The sequence below is a fragment of the Myxocyprinus asiaticus genome, chromosome 46 (genome assembly GCF_019703515.2).
Source record: "Myxocyprinus asiaticus isolate MX2 ecotype Aquarium Trade chromosome 46, UBuf_Myxa_2, whole genome shotgun sequence".
Classification (NCBI taxonomy): Eukaryota; Metazoa; Chordata; class Actinopteri; order Cypriniformes; family Catostomidae; genus Myxocyprinus; species Myxocyprinus asiaticus.
In genome coordinates, this window is record NC_059389.1 from 895,710 (window position 1) to 912,796 (window position 17,087).

The 17,087-nt window shown below is 33.4% G+C and overlaps 1 protein-coding gene across 1 annotated transcript in view; it reads right to left on the reverse strand.

The window, feature by feature from the left end:
• Nucleotides 1–17,087, reverse strand: part of LOC127436241 (A disintegrin and metalloproteinase with thrombospondin motifs 20-like) — a 159,955-nt gene that overhangs the window by 39,523 nt on the left and 103,345 nt on the right. The window contains exons 27-28 of the mRNA XM_051690281.1: nt 15,081–15,242; nt 12,232–12,408 (exon numbers count right to left, since the gene is read on the reverse strand). Coding sequence (XP_051546241.1) covers nt 12,232–12,408; nt 15,081–15,242 — 339 coding nt within the window. The remainder of the gene's footprint in view (nt 1–12,231; nt 12,409–15,080; nt 15,243–17,087) is intronic.

The following is a 17,087-nucleotide window of genomic DNA, read 5'->3' on the forward strand; positions in this document are numbered from 1 at the left end:
CTTTCACCTTCAAGATATCTGAACGAGTTCTTGAGATTTCCAGCAGCCGATGTGTCAGAAATGATAACTGACACAGTCAACGTGAATGAGATGAAATGTCAAACTGTGGATTTACTCTAAAGTCTGAACTGGCTGGCAAACACTGCTGACCGATCAGCTTTTCACACAAAATATACGTAAACGCTTCCAGATTCAACTTAATGACAACGCTCGTATCGACTTCAAGGTGCAATGTCTGGGGAAAATCTCTCATCTGGCCTCACTCAATACTTCTTTCTAACCCACATTCACCCAAGAGTTTTGCGATAGTGATGACGTCAAAGATCTTAATTGTCTTCAATCAGTCATTATTATTTTTCAGATATAATTTCATGCACGACGGATTCAATCAACATCACAAAACCTACTATAGTCGCCACCAATCCATTTTGTCTGCTTTGAAATGCATTACTGATGGGTTATGGGAAAAATACAGTAACACAACACAACTGAGTGAACGTTCAGGTAAGAGATTCAGAAATCATTAATGATGTTTTAGTTCAGTGCTTCTCAACTGGTTTTGCTTCAGGACAGATTTGACATTAGACAAAGTGGTGACGCAACGCAGTACTAAAGGAATTGTCCATCACACAAAAGTATATAAAAAAAAACGGTTCTTTAAATCAAACATCGAACATCATTACCATGACATGCATAGATCCAACAATATTCAAATTAACAATTTTGGTAACACTTAACAATAAAGTTGTATTTATTAACATATACTTTTACAGCACATATTAATTTTAGTTCATGTTAATTTTAACATATACTAATAATGTTTTTCATTCAAAGTTGTGTATGTTATGTACATTTGTAAATGGATTATTAACTACACTTAAAAAAATACCATGTCAACTTCATGACATAATATTGATTAAAGTGAATACATTTAACCTTTCAGTTAATACAGTAACTTACAAATTTACAACTTACAAATCTGATGTACATGGTACTTAAATACATTTTGTAAAATGCAAATCAATATTTTCTTTTTAACTTTCCCTGTAAACACGTTTAGTCATGTTTTACATGACATATGGAAGTCTATTAGACAACATCACCTTGCATTATTGTCGATAGAAACAAAATACAGAGCTGCGCACGCAGACTTCAACACTTAGTGCAAAAAAGATGATGACGGTATCAATCAAAATGTTTTTCTTTTTATGAATGGGTAATTTTCAGTAGAAAATTAACTTCAGATTTCACAAAACAAGAAGTTACCACACATAACAACAAAATGTGTCAATAAACTTGCAAACAGTGAAATCATGCAAGCTCATTAATTATTCAAGTTCAAGCATGCTGGCAACACCAGCTTTGAAAAGTTAAGTAAAATGTACTTATTTTATTTATGTGTGAAATTTCCTCAAATTAGCGAATAGATATGACAAGGTTTTCAACTTTAGGATTGAATGATGCATTGTCAAGATAACAAACAATCATGAATAATATTTACTTACAAGCTAGAACATACTTTTTTTTTTCATTTAAATTAAGGACAAATGTAGAATTTACTTAATATTTTCAAGTTCATGCTTGAACTAACTTATTCAATGTAGAAAGTACTTCATTTTTTTTTTGCTATGTTTACTACACCCAAAATAATAAATAAATAAATAAATAAAATTCAGCGTAACATAAAAATTAATCATTGTATTTTTATAGATCAACATAAACATAAAAGATGAATAAATTCTGTAAAAAATATTGTTAAATTTTACTACAATTGTAACAGGAAAATTGACCTTTTTTTGTAGTCTGGGTCATATCTTGCTTAGTTTTTAGGACACTAAATTGTGGGTGAAAAACAAATAATAATAATAATAATAATAAACGTTTTTCTTTCTTTGGAACTTATGCAATAGTGTCTTTTTAAAAGGTTTTTATAACAATTTCTTTCACTTTCTCAAACTATACAAGGTCTAGTTATTAAACTAGCATCTCTTTGAACATTTCCAACCATTTGTACATTGAAATAAATTAAAATTGTTTATTAAACATGTGTTATTGTCAATACTGAGAATAATTACTGAGAATTATTCATGTTTTTTTTTTATTGAAAACTTCTCTGACATTTGGACAGAAACCGTAAACGCAAGAGAGAAAGGATGTCGGAGTCATGTGACCTCATGGTGAATTGTTCTCTCAGGGCAAAGTTTCGCCAGTCACCATCTGGATCACATTAAATCACTTCAGTCTGTTTGGAGCGCTCCGTCATGTTATAATTACTCAAGTCATGTTATAATGTACACAAATCAACTTACTGCCATCTCGCAATGCTTATAATCTAACCAGAACAATGGAAAGATTCAAGACTGTGTTGTGTTTTAATCACAGCATTCAATTGCCATCATTATTAGGTGATATTACGGGCCAAATAAATGAGTCTGTGTGTTACATTTCCTTGATGAAGTTTACTTAAAAATTACATGAATTTTAATTGGTTTTCAGTTGAATTAACTTGATTTTAGACATCAGCCCAGAATGCATTCTTTACTGATTAATGATGTTTTTATTGAACGGTTATTTGCTTTTCAAAATAAAAGGTACATGTTTATAATTTTGCAATGCTGGAACCTCATCAAGACGACAACAGAAAACGGATGTATTTCTGGTAAGTCTTTCTATTGGGAAAAAGTCCTCTCTAATATACACTTTATTGGGTAACATGTTATAATAAGGCGATAATTGTTAACATGAATAAGTGCATTAAATATTATGAACTAACATTTTACATACTACATTTTAACAGCATTTATTAATCTTTAATGCTCATTTATTTAACAAAAATATTAACTGTGTTCATGTTTGTTCATTATGTATTAACTAATGTTCAACATGCAGTTTAAATAAGTATTAGTATATGCTGAAATTAACATTAAACAATATGTGCTTTAAAATTGTATTTATTATTGTTATTTCGTGATACCCAATGCATTTACTAATGTTAACAAATACAACTTTATTGTAAAGGGTTACTCTTTATTTATTATTATAATTCAGCTTAAATGTTAATAAGGTTGTACTCTTCAAGCATTGAAATTTTGTGTTGCAGCACATTTTGTATTGTGTTTGAATCTGCGTTTATTTTTCTCATTTGTAAGTTGCTTTGGATAAAAGGATCAGCTAATTAAAGATACGTAATGTTTTTCTAAGGTAAGAAGTGAAACCATGTCTTTCTACGATAGTACGAACTACTACAATAAATAACAGCTGCTAATTATCTGTTGTCATTTAAAAATACTTGAAACTTACAAAGAAATTAAGAGGTCATGGACTTGATGCTTACTGTTGCTATTTATCATCGCTGTCAAAATCATATGAAAAATATGCACTAAATAAATCTCTTAGATGTCATCTTAACATCTTGTCCTTGACCCAAAAACTGCACGGCACCATGCGATTTGGAAACTGTGTGAAATACATTCACAAACTGAGAAAACGACTTGATTGTCGCACTGCCGGTCACATTAACTGACCTAAAACACCACCAGCGAGGGTCTGAAGAGCTCTGAGACCCTTCAAACATCTCAGTTATGTTACACAACCATATACACAAAAACCCAACGATTTCCTCTCGCCCCAGACACACCATAAATCTCTCAAAATCATGACTCTTTCAAACAGGATGTGAGTGAAATTTGGTACATTTCCGGAGCATTATTATTTGTTGCCGAAATACTGATTTATGAGCGAATGGTAACTCTCTTTCCTTCTTCATAGAAACGCAAATGACAAAATAATCGCTCAACCAAACAGATGTGTTTACAATATGGCAGCCTCAAAATAAATTTTAGCAATAATCAGAAGCCTGAAGCAGCTGTTTCACAACTAACACGCCTGTATGAAATTCTCATTGGTCGACGGACAGTGTTGGGTAAGTTACATTTTTTTATCCAATACAAATGACTAACTACTTCATTGAAAAGTAATCACATTACTAATTACTTGTTTTTCCGCTCAATAAATTCAAAATGATGTCTATTTTCTTCTTGTTCATTATCGCACACTCTTCAGCTGTCACATAAACGCAAACTGACGTGCATATCAACATATGAATTCACATTTTAATTGTACTACACATAAATAATATATTTTTAGAAAAATTAGTAACCCAAGTAATGTACTTAAAAGTAATTACTCTCATTGAATATCAGTAACTGTAATCTGATTACAATAATTCAAATGTAATGCATTACACTACTTCTATCCCTAAAAGTAATTAGATTACAGTAACTAATTACTTTGTAACCCAATAACACCCAACACCGTCGACCGATGACAACTCTACCAGTAAAAAGTTTGACTGAAATTTGACTGAATTTATGACGTAAAATAGTAATAATAAAGAATGAGAGTAGATCCAAACTTTTGACTGCTATCAATTACATTTTTGGTCACGTGACAGAGTGACACTTTTGGAAACAGTTTCCTGAGCAACCACTGGGGACACCATGATGATTCTGATAGCTGGACTGTTTTCTGGTTCCGGTCTCTATTAGAATCAATGTAAAAAGACGAGACTCCATAAGCTATTGGCACTTTGTAAACTAATTGCTGCAAATAGTGGTTTGGTGCTATGTCACCATTAGGGTGATCCTCTGGTCAGGTTGGACCCTGTTAACACTATCTCAGTTCTTCTTGTGCATGTGCAACTGAAGTACAGGTAAATGCAATTCTGTGGAGAAGTATGTTTATATAATGATTCACTTGGAATCAGTTATAGTCACTTGTGCGACTCCGTGTCCACATGCGTGGACATTGTATTTTGGCTTCGCTATACGCAGCACATAATTTAATTTAAACTGACTGATCTCAGTTCAGGAGACTCTGTGCTGTCAGTAAAGGGTTAAACTTTCAATGCACAGATTCATGTGACAAAACAACATGGCGCTGATCTCAGCTGAGTTTGTCTTTGGGAGAAACGCCAACATAACTGCATGTGGTAAGAAGTTTTTACATTGAAACCTGTTTGAGTCAAAAGATTAGAGTCTCTAGTTTCATCCGATATGCCATTTTTAAAATTTGAGCGATTTATCGAGAAACGGCATGCTTTTAAACACAGTGTACACATTCGTGGACTGTATGCTCAGTTTCAGTTCAAATATCCTATATTTACTGTACATTATCACATTGAGAATTAATGGGTGCATCCAAAAACTGATAAATGTGTCTTTCAGAGGCTTTATATGGAGTTAGGATGAAAATAAGGTGCATTTCAAACTGTTCTGAGACCAGTGCAGACAGACAGCACACTGGAGGTTAAGTAATGCACTAAATAGGGAGCAAGGGAGCATCCTATAACTCTCTATGAAGTGCATTCACTCCTAAAATCTGATCAAAAGTTCAGTTTCAGGCTGCAGATGATGTTTGGATCACTCAACATGTTTGACAGACATGTGACAATGATAATCAGTACATAGATTCAGAATTTATAATGTATCATTTTATTTGAACATGATTGACAGTGATTGGATGATGCTGGACATTACTTTGAATCTGAATTAATTATGCTAATTTCTGATTAACATCTCAAAAACATGAATAATCAACACTCCTGGAAACATAAAAAAAAAAAATCTAACTTTCTATAGCTTGATATTATTCAAAATTTCACAACTTAGTCCCGATGTCCATATATGAGGACATACATTATTTTTATTTTCTTTTATTTTTTTGCTTGTTTATTAGGAGCTACTAGTTACAAATCAAAAAGGGGAATGGAAAATGCACACAGCAGTCACGCTCGGGTCTCAGGAGGTTAATTAAGCTGTGTTATTGTATGATGTAAATTTGAGTCAATTCAACATTTAAAGAGCAAATCTGAATTACTTAAATACTTCATTAGTTAAGTTTATTCTATATGATCACCAAGTTAAGAGAACTTAATTACACAAGTTTTGGAGACACCGTTACTACAATCAATTGTGTAGTCAACTTATTAGGGTTTTCAGTTTATGATTTGGGAAATATATGTTACATACATGTATAAGTATGTGATCTTTTTATATCAGTAAAAACAATACATGAACATACATATTATATATTTGTTTTACATATATTTATGCATGGGATAAATAACAAACATTTTAGATGTTATTTAAACATTTATTTGGGAAGTTCATAACTATGTGCATGACACACAAGAGACGTGTCATCAAATATGAAATGTTTATTCAAAATTATCTGAATTTTATAGAGATAACGCCACAAGTGTGATGCATAAAGATGCTTTTCCCTGAAATATGAAACTGAGTTTTTTTTTTCTTTCACATAAATGATTACACGGCCGTTCTTGGGGTTTTTATGTGCTATAAACGCAGTTTTAATTCAAAACCTTCTCAGATGAAGGACTCTTGCCTGCTCTGATTAATATCACTGAATGTTGTTGTAAAAGCAAAATGCACCGTGACTCTGGCCGAATGCATTAAAGCAAACGCCATTATCCAAATGATTCCCAGATGCACGGAGAAACCGATGCCAAAAACTGATTTGGACTTGCTCTGTTTTCCTCTTGGGAGTTCACTATATAAACTAAAAAAACAAAAAAAAAAACAAACGAAAAAAAAAACATGAAATTTACAAGATGCAAGATGTTTTCTGTTACTTAGCAGGGTTTTACAAGGAACATCTATTGATTGGTTTTAATGTTTCTATACACAAATAGACATTGAATTAAAAGCACTGATTTTTAAATGCAAAAAAGAAGACTTTTTTATTCTTTATATCGAAAAACTACACAACCAAACTCAATTAAATGGTGGTATATTTATGCAGTCTCTCTTAGATTAAGTGCATCTATGATCAATAATCATTTCATCCTTTAACTTTACTAAAATATATATTAAAACCACTTAAACTCTATCACGCCGCAGGTCCAAAGGGGGGCGCTATATAGCAAAAAAAGTTTACACTTAAAATGTAAAACATAAAAAGTCTCCGTATAAGTAAGTCAGGCATATGAAGTATAATTTGGAAGCTGAACTTTTCAGAGATAACCATCACTTCTGAATTTATATTACATAAAATAACAAAATAAGGCCTCAAACCAGTCGCATTGAAAATTAGCGCCCTCTAGAGGTAATGGTAGAAATATTGATATGAAAATAAAAGTCCTTCACATAGCACCTAAATGGACAAGTCATATATCAGATGAAAGCTCTCATTCTCAGGAATGTGACTGTACAGTTTATTTTGTTGCACTAATACCACAGTTTGAAAGATTTTCAAAAGAATCACAAAGTGAAATATGATTTCTGTAAGTCATCAAATACAAACGTCTCTTTTATGCTCCGATAACTACTGATGTAAGCCCCAAATAGCTAAAAACTTTATATCTGCTTTTACCTTAGGAAGTTCTCTAAAGAATGAGTCATGTTTACTTGTCTGTGAGCTTGCTTGACTGAATAATCCAATGTTATATATTAGATGTCCAGAACAAAATATGCCATCCTGAAGGAAAAGCATGTAAAACAATTAATCAGAACAACATGTTTTCGACTATTGATGATAAAATGTTTTATATCATCGCAAATAGGAGGATCTCAGCTTTCTAATGACACCTAGATTGATCTTCTAGTCCGCTCAGAGGCCGAGATATTCAATGAAATAATGAGGGTGGTGCTTGAACTGAAAATTAGACTGAATGTCTATGGACGAGCACATCTGTGAGAGCTAAAATGCGTTAGAGCGCCACCTACATTTCAGATCTTTATATTGTGATGGAATGTGAGAGAGAAAAAAACAATTCTAGTGTTTTCTGCCATCTAGTGGAATAAAATGAGACTTTTTAAAGTGAGGTAGAGTGAACAGAACCAGAATTACATGTTTACAAAGTTAAGACAACAAAAAAGTTTGTTGTTTTTTTCAAATGTTTTTTGTTTATTTGGAGTCTTTTTTTATTTTTTATTTGGGGGATTCTCAGAAAAATTAGACCAATTTTTTGCAATTAGTCCACAGTATGTGTGAATGGTGAGCTTTTAAATTTGAGTGTGAAAAATTGCGGGCGGCATCCCAAAACTTTTTTTTTAAATAAGTTAAAAAGGTCTTCAAATATCACATTATTAGAGATAAACTATTTAAAAATGCATTTATCCCTTAGAGACCCGACTGGCATTGATTTATTTTCTTAATTTCCTCCTTAAAAGTGTTTCTTGGAATCGAATGATTATAAAAATGTAAATTTTTAAGCATATTTTGTTTTATTTCGAATTTTGTGTGATTTGTGTAATTCAATATGCAATTTTTTTTAACAACAAAACTGTTGTTGTTGCGTGTTGTCATTTCAGAGTAGTTCTTTTCCATTTTAATGAAAAATAGGTATTATTAAAATCAAATCAAAATACCTCAAAATGTAAATAAAATAAATGAAATTAAGTTCTTGTTGCTCAATATGGTGCTCGCAACGCCAGGGTCACGGGTTCGATTCCCAGAGATCACACACACTGATAAAATGTATGAGTGCACAGATTGTAAACAACAAGGTCAACTGAACATCAGATAAAAAAATAAAAAACACAAATTTTCACAACCGTGATGTTTTAATCAGTTTTACAGTGTGAAATAGTTTTGAAACAAATTCAGTCAGATGTTCAGTTTAAGGGATGAAAAACAAAATGACAAACAAAACTCTGCATGATCATGAGTGATGAGATTCTGCCCCGAGATTCAAATAAAGAAATAAACAACAAAAACAGAAACAAAACGGCTGATGGAGGACGGACAAGTTGTGAGTTATGAATGATGTGATAGAAAACAGAAAAAAATGTCACAATAATGCTGAAGACAAATATACAGTAAAAAAATAAACAAGGCACATGTCATGTTTAAACTGCAGCATTGAATGTTGTAAACAAATTAATACAATATAAGGGGGGAAAAAATCCTTCAAAGATATTTCAAACTGTCCAATGGAGTGGATAATCGACTACAAATGAAAGAGGTATTTTATGTACTGCCTGACAACTGCAAAAATAATAACAATAAAGCTTTATGTGATCGACATTCCACTGTACTGCATGTTTATCGATTTATTTTCATAGTCTGTCTTTCAACTGATTATTGAAGAGCTAAAATGCTCTTAAAGTTTAGTTTGCAGAAACCGACTGCTACTTTAACAGAAGTTGTTTATGACTGCAAAAAACATACATTCTGAGTAAACATATGATACAGAAATAATGTCACAATATGTTAAAACTCAATGCTACATTAAACAATATAATTAAAGGGATAGTTCACCCAAAAATGAAAATTCAGTCATTGTTTACTCACAACTGTGTTGTTATAACCCTATATGACTTTCTGTCTTTTTCTGAACACAAAGGGAGAAATTGTGAAGAAATGTTGTGCTCAGTGATGTCATACAATGGCAGTTTATGGTGACCACCTCTTCAAGCTTCAAAAGAACACAAAAGTATAATTCAGAAGTCTAATAAATTATTCATGAGACTCATGATTGTTATGAAAGTATACGATAAGATCTGATGAGAAACAAACTGAAATCTAATGTATTATTTAGTGAAAATGTTCACTGACCGTTAATCTCCTGTGTGCGTTCATGATAGGACACGACAGCAACAGTTCACGCAGACCCCTGACGACACTGGGGCGTTCAAGAGAAAACTCGTTTTGTTTATCTAAAAACAGGTCCTCCACAGCGATAGTGACAACAAACACAACACAGCTGCACACAAAACAGAGAACAGAACTGACTAAACATGTCTGAAGAGTTTGTAGTGGAAGAATCGATGCATTTCTATGCCCAGCCTTATTTTTTTTTAACAGAGTACTCAGAAATCAAGCAGAAACATAGAGGAGGCTACAGGCAGCTACAGTCAAACCATGTCCAAACCTGACTGCAAATGACACGCGTTAAAAGGTATATTTTCTATGTTAATCAGAGTTTTTGTTCTAACCAGCAGTGATGAGCGACGGTACATTCTATCGATCACTTGTTTTCTATTTTCAGCATTGCGTGGGTAACTCCGTCCACTGTGAACTGGCACCGGTCCAAAAACTTTCAAAAAAATAAGGCTGGGCATAGAAATGCATCAATTCTTGGACTACAAACTCTTCAGACATGTTTAGTCAGTTCTGTTCTCTGTTTTGTGTGCAGCTGTGTTGTGTTCTGTTGTCACTATCGCTGTTTTTAGATAAACAAAACGAGTTTTCTCTTGAACGCCCCAATGTCGTCAGGGGTCTGCGTGAACTGTTGCTCTTGTGTCCTATCATGAACGCACAGGAGATCAACGGTCAGTGAACATTTTCACTAAATAATACATTAGATTTCAGTTTGTTTCTCATCAGATCTTATCGTATACTTTCATAACAATCATGAGTCTCATGGAATAATTTATTAGACTTCTGAATTATACTTTTGTGTTCTTTTGAAGCTTGAAGAGGTGGTCACCATAAACTGCCATTGTATGACATCACTGAGCACAACATTTCTTCACAATTTCTCCCTTTGTGTTCAGAAAAAGACAGAAAGTCATATAGGGTTATAACAACACATGGGTGAGTAAACAATGACTGAATTTTCATTTTTGTGTGAACTAATCCTTTAAATTGAAAGAAATTAGTGATTGAATCCTTATTAGCACCAATTCTCAGTATTCAAACCTGATGATGATGATTTTATCTGTAATGTTAATATAAGGTGAACTTCCACATTAATGGTGTAATTAACTTCAGTTGTGATTATGATTGTTACATGTGTAATGTAGCACTGTAAACAGTTACGTACAACAAATGAACGTATAACTCATTTTAGACAATGGTTTAATCTTTGGTCGTTTGTTTTTTTATCTTGATTAATAATTTTTTTTTGCAAGTGCATTTTGAAACAAATGCTAAACATGAGGTATTTCTTTACTTGTCAAGTTTTCTTGAGCATTTATGCCATTGTAAATCCTGTCAAACTAACAAATTCTAGCAAATAAATTTTTTATTATAACCAGTGTTGGGTGTAATCTGATAACAGTACTTTTTATTTGTTGAAAAAGTAATGTAACAAATTACATTTTAAATTCTGGCAATCAGATTACAGTTACTGATCTTTATTGACATAAATTACTTTTAAATACACTACCTGGGTTTCACATATTTCTAAAATAATTGTATTCAAGTAGAAAATATAGACATTATTTCGAATCCGTTGTGAGGAAAAACATAATTTTTTTACTTTGAAGTGTTTTAGAAAGTAACTTAAAAGTAAAGCAATTTGTAATGTGATCACTTTTAAATGAAGTAATCTGTAAAGTAATCTTATTACAATTTTAGGGAAGTAATTTAGGAATTTGTAGTGGATTACTTTTTTTGAGTAACTTACCCAACACTGATTATAACACGGTCAAGTGTGGTTATCTATAGTTTCATATGTTTATATTTTACAGCCATGGTTTTTGTTGAAAAGCATAAAACTATTTGTAAAAATGAACTGCACGTCTTGTTTAATAAACCTTAAAAAACTAATTTCACATCACAATAAAAAAAAACAAAGTAATAAAAAAATATTTTCCTCTGTACAAGCCGACCATTATGACGTCAGGCCACGAGCACCAGTTCAAAATCATTAAATAATATATCTATAAGACTGATGAACTTTAAAATAATCATTATGTACAAAGATACATATACAATATACAATATGTTGTGTGTTGATTAAATGTCATAATAACAATTTTAATATTAAACTCTTATACACAAATATACAGTACATTCGTGTTCTTCGACTACAGATGAACTGTGACAAACACTAGTTTCTTATTTTCTCCCGAGATAAAAAGGCGATTTTCCAGGGTCACATTTCACCCTGAAATGATAAAAACATAATTTTGCATTTCTTCTTTTGATTTTGGGATGATCCAGTGCTTTTAATTTATAGCACATATCTATGTGTAAATTGGTTGTGCATGTTTTAATGTCATCCTGTGGTTTGCCAGCTTGGGTGGACTGAAGTTATCTGCCCAGAGATTCATACTGGATTTCATTATAAAAATAAAAGATGCATCTTTCAAGCTGAATTAAGTTACCAAGAACTATACGGTCCTTGTATCTAGCGCTGTATGATTGAAGAAACTATTTCAGCGTGAAAACACCATGTGGTTTTTGGACGCACCAGCACAACACGAGAAAAAAAGAGAGAGAGAGAGAGAGAGAGAGAGAGAGAGAGAGCAGCTATCATACCGGCTTCCATGAGTGTCTGTGCCAGGTGGCAGTGCCCGGGCAGGGCTGGGCATTACACTGCTCCATATCGGGCGGTTTGTTGAGCATGTCACAGCTGTGTTCATTTAAGCTCTGCTCGTTTGGATGCTGGCACACCACCAACCGCGTCCGCTGACCGCCGCCACACGACTGCGTGCACTACACAACAGACAGAGACACAGATTAGAGTTCGGAAAGTTATTAACATGATGTTTTATTAGTAGAGTTTCCCAGGTGGGGGTTTGTTCATCATCAGCAACACAATCATGTTTTTAAAGTTACGTTGCAGTCATAAACCCCACATTGAAAGTAAAAGCAGTAGATGCTGGTGGTAGATTACAGTTTACCGCTTACATGTTGGTTTAGTTCACTGCTATAATGTCCTTGCACAGCATCTGAAACTCTTCAGATATAATGTATAATTTCCTAAAACTATAAGTGTAATGTTTCATTTCCCAAAAACACTTCTAGTAGTAAAGGGGACTAGTAGTAATGTACCCCCACATGATCACTGACATAAAAACAAAAATGTTGCATAAAAACTGAATATGACAGAAATGTTACAATTTAGTACATCAGAGTGACGGATAGAGATTATATGTAGTCCAACCACTGACTGGGACAGTAATGCCAATAGAAATAAAATCAAATTTATAATTTAGAGCTGTCAGAATTAACACATTAATGCATGCGATAAATTACAAAAAGTTTAACGTGTAAATTTTCCTTAATCGTGATTAACACATTTACCGTTAATACAGCATAAACCAGCATAAACACTTGTTGGGGTGAATCATTACACTGACACACAACAAACACACACAACAGCACTTCCCTGTCAGTGATAAAATGATGGAGAAAGGAGCTCTTAGCCCTAATTGATGTACAAAACAAGCCCAGATGGGACCTATGTAAGGCACATTTTATTTACCACAGTGGTACGCCAGGTCTTAACTATCACCAAAACGCAGAATGAGATGTTTTTGTCTGCAAGCACATTTCATGGTGAGTTCAAATCGGCACTTGACGCTGGTGTTGACTCTCTGACGTGAATCATGAACGCAGCTTCACGATTGCTGAAACAAAGTGGATAACCACAGTCTAGCAGATTAATATTGTGTAGGATGAGAGTTTAAGAGATTTAAGGCCCATTGCAGTGAATATTAACCATATGTTGACTAGTTCTTTCAAACTCCCACTTACACTTTGGGAAACATTTAATGTTACTTAAATTGGTGATATTTTAGAGCATTTCTATCTTTATACTGCGGAAGTCTTTGTTTGGAAAATGCTAATAAAGCATTATATTGTTATATATTGTTTCCCCCCCCCCCTAAGATGGAAATAAATGCATTTTGACAGAAAAATAAACATATATGGTGTTTCAAACTTCAGCACTTCCGAAATCTGCGATTAATCTCGATTAACCACCAAAACAAAATGTATGCGATTAATTGCAATTAAAAATTGTAATCGACTGGCAGCACTAGTACAATTATTAGGAAACAACAATAATTGTTTAAATGCAAAGACATACATTTAGTTATATTTTGAAAGGTTAACATTACAAATAATATCTGGAGGTAAATACTGTAATCTAGGTATCAGTGGCGTATCAAGAGGAGGGGCCACGTGGTCACTGGCCCCAGCTGAAATCTGACTGGCCCCTTTGGTGCCCCAGTCCTGGAAAAGCATTGGTTAAAAAAAAAAAGTTCATTTGCATACTCGTGTCACTAGCGCGAAGCGTGAATGTCCAATCAACATCATGTCTGCAGGTTAGAGGCCGACGATAGTGGATTTTGCCGATACCGATAACTAAGGTGGTGTGAAAAGCCGATAACGATTAATCGGCTGATAGTTTTTAAAATTGATTTATAGAATGAAAAAAAAATCTTATTCTTTCTTTACTAAGGCAGGCAAAAGACAAAGAGTCCAAAATGCATAAAATCACAGAGGCAGTTTTTTGTTCAACCAAAATCACAATAATAACCAGAAAAAAAGATTTGGTGCATAACGCTGTACTTTTAAGTATAAACAAGCCCAAAACACACCAGGGACTCTTATTTCGAAATAATGAAAAAACTATCAGCAACTATCGACAGATTTTTGCCAATAATCGATAGGTCCAAAAAGCAACTATCGTCACCGATTAATCAGTAAAACAAATATATCGGTCTACCTCTACTGCAGGTAAAGCATACTGTTTTGACAGATACATTTTGTGAGAATTAGATCTTGCGCCAGGAGCGCTACTTTAAAGGTAGTTCAACTTTTTAATCTCGAAACGTTTCTCACCGCACACAAATGCATCAACATGCAGTGACACAGGAGAGAAGCACATATCTGAAGCACGTTAAACAGGTACTGCATTACATTTTTCATTATCATGCAGATGTATGTCGTCATGAAAGCTTCCCTCGAAATCCGAACACAAGTGGTCACAGGAGATTCATTTGAGAGAACAACATTTCACAGACTCAAGGGGGTGACCATATTATGATCACATGACCAGCCGAATACTACTCGCTTTATCTCAATAGCTGCCCAGATATTGGACACTTCTACTCATGGATTAAATGAATCATGGCTGACTGTGACTAGTGAATTTCTACAAAGGCAACTGAAACTGAAAACTATCGATTTTGAATGATGCATCCACACCACTAGGTGTCAGTGTAAGTCCAAATGACACTAAAAAAAATGTTACTGAATGCACCTTTAAGTTTGAAATAGTTCACAATGCCTCACTCCTGATAACCATTTAATAATGTATCGTTATCAGGAAAAACGTAATTTAGTGACCAAGTCATTTGTCACATGTCCTGTCTTACCTCTCCCCAGATGCCATAGTTCCAGTTTGGACAGGGTCCTGAGTTGCAGCTCTTGGATTCGTTGGGTTTGACTCTCTCGTCGCAGTGATTTGTGCTGCGGCCGTATGTGTCCTGACAGACCACGACTCTCCTCTGAAAGCCTCCTTCACATGTACTGGAACACTACACAAACACACACACACAAATTTTAACTCATTTCAACCTGTACAGTTTATATCTCATGAAATCTGTCAAGAACACGACAAGGTCATATTTTGCCCCAAAATCAAAACAAAGAAATAAATTATATTTTGCCCAAAAAAATAAAAAATAAAAAATAAAAAAAATGTTTTGCATTAAACATATTAAATACATTTTCACCCAAACTCTTATTTCATACACACAAATGGAAAAAAAAATCGAATTCTTATTAACCTCTTAAACTCTGGTGCATTTTTGGGATGCCGCCCGCAATTTTTCACACACAAATTTAAAAGCTCACCTTTCACACATACTGTGGACTAATTAACAACAATGTGTCTCAAAGACTCCTAGAATTCATAAATAATATTGTATGTGTTTATAATCTTATGATAAACAAAGTTTTGTTGTCTTAACTTTGTAAACATGTAATTCTGATTCTGTTCACTCTACCTCACTTTGAAAAGTCTCATTTATTCCACTAGATGGCAGAAAACACTAGAATTGTTTTTTTCTCTCTCACATTCCATCACAATATACAGATCTGAAATGTAGGTGGCGCTCTAACGCATTTTAGTCCTCACAGATGTGCTCGTCCATAGACATTCAGTCTAATTTTCAGTTCAAGCACCACCCTCAGTGTTTCATTGAATATCTCGTCCTCTGAGTGGACTAGAAGCTCAATCTAGGTGTCATTAGAAATCTGAGATCCTTCCCTTTGCAATGATATAAAACATTTTTTATCATCAATAGTCAAAAACATATTTTTTCTGATGATTTGTTTAGCATGCTTTTCCTGCAGGATGGCATATTTTGTTCTGGACATCTGACATATAACATTAGATTATTCAGTCAAACAAGCTCACAGACAAGTAAACAATGGCTCATTTTGAGGAGAGGGGTTAGATATACAGTTTTTGGCTATTTGTGGCTTACATCAGCAGTTATCGAAGCATAAATGAGACATTTGTATTTGATAACTTTCAGAAATCATATTTTACTTTGTGATTCTTTTGAAATCTTTTGAACTGTGGTATTAGTGCAAGAAAATAGACTCTACAGTCACATTCCTGAGAATGAGAGCTTTCATTTGATATATAACTTGAGCATTAATGTGCTATGTGAAAGACTTTTATTTTCATATCAATATTTCTACCCCATTACCTCTAGAGGGCGCTATTTTTCAACGCAAATGTTTTGATGATTTATTTGGATATTTTAAGTATCATAAATGGAGAAGTGATGGTTATCCCTGAGAAGTACAGATTCTAAGCTATCAAATGATACCACATATGCCTGACTTATGTATACAGGGACTTTAACGTTTTAAGTGTATACTTAAAATGTAAACCGGCAGTTCCAACGAGTTTAATTAATGTAATGTGAAACAAATAATGCTACTTTATTTAAATTGTAAAGTTTTCATAGGTTGTGGTAGTATGTGTTGTACTGCCTTTATTTATGCTGATTTAACAAACAAAAATCTTTGTTTTACAGTAATGAGCATCTGATTAGAGTCAATATTGAGTTAAATATTTAATCAAAACAGAATCAAAAGTGAAACATCTGGAACATTTGGGGGGGGGGGGAACCTGCTTAATTGTCATTGACATAATTTCACAATGAAAAAATTGGTCATAATGGTCATAAAAATAGGCTTTATTTTCTTTATACAAAATATATGTAAAAAAATTTGTCATTTGATTTTGGCTTAAAGAACATTTATAATGCTGTAATAAAAACATTTCCTGTGAAGAATCTCGGATATTGTCATATACTATATTATATGATGCTGAACTCACCTGTACCTGTAAACACACTAAACTT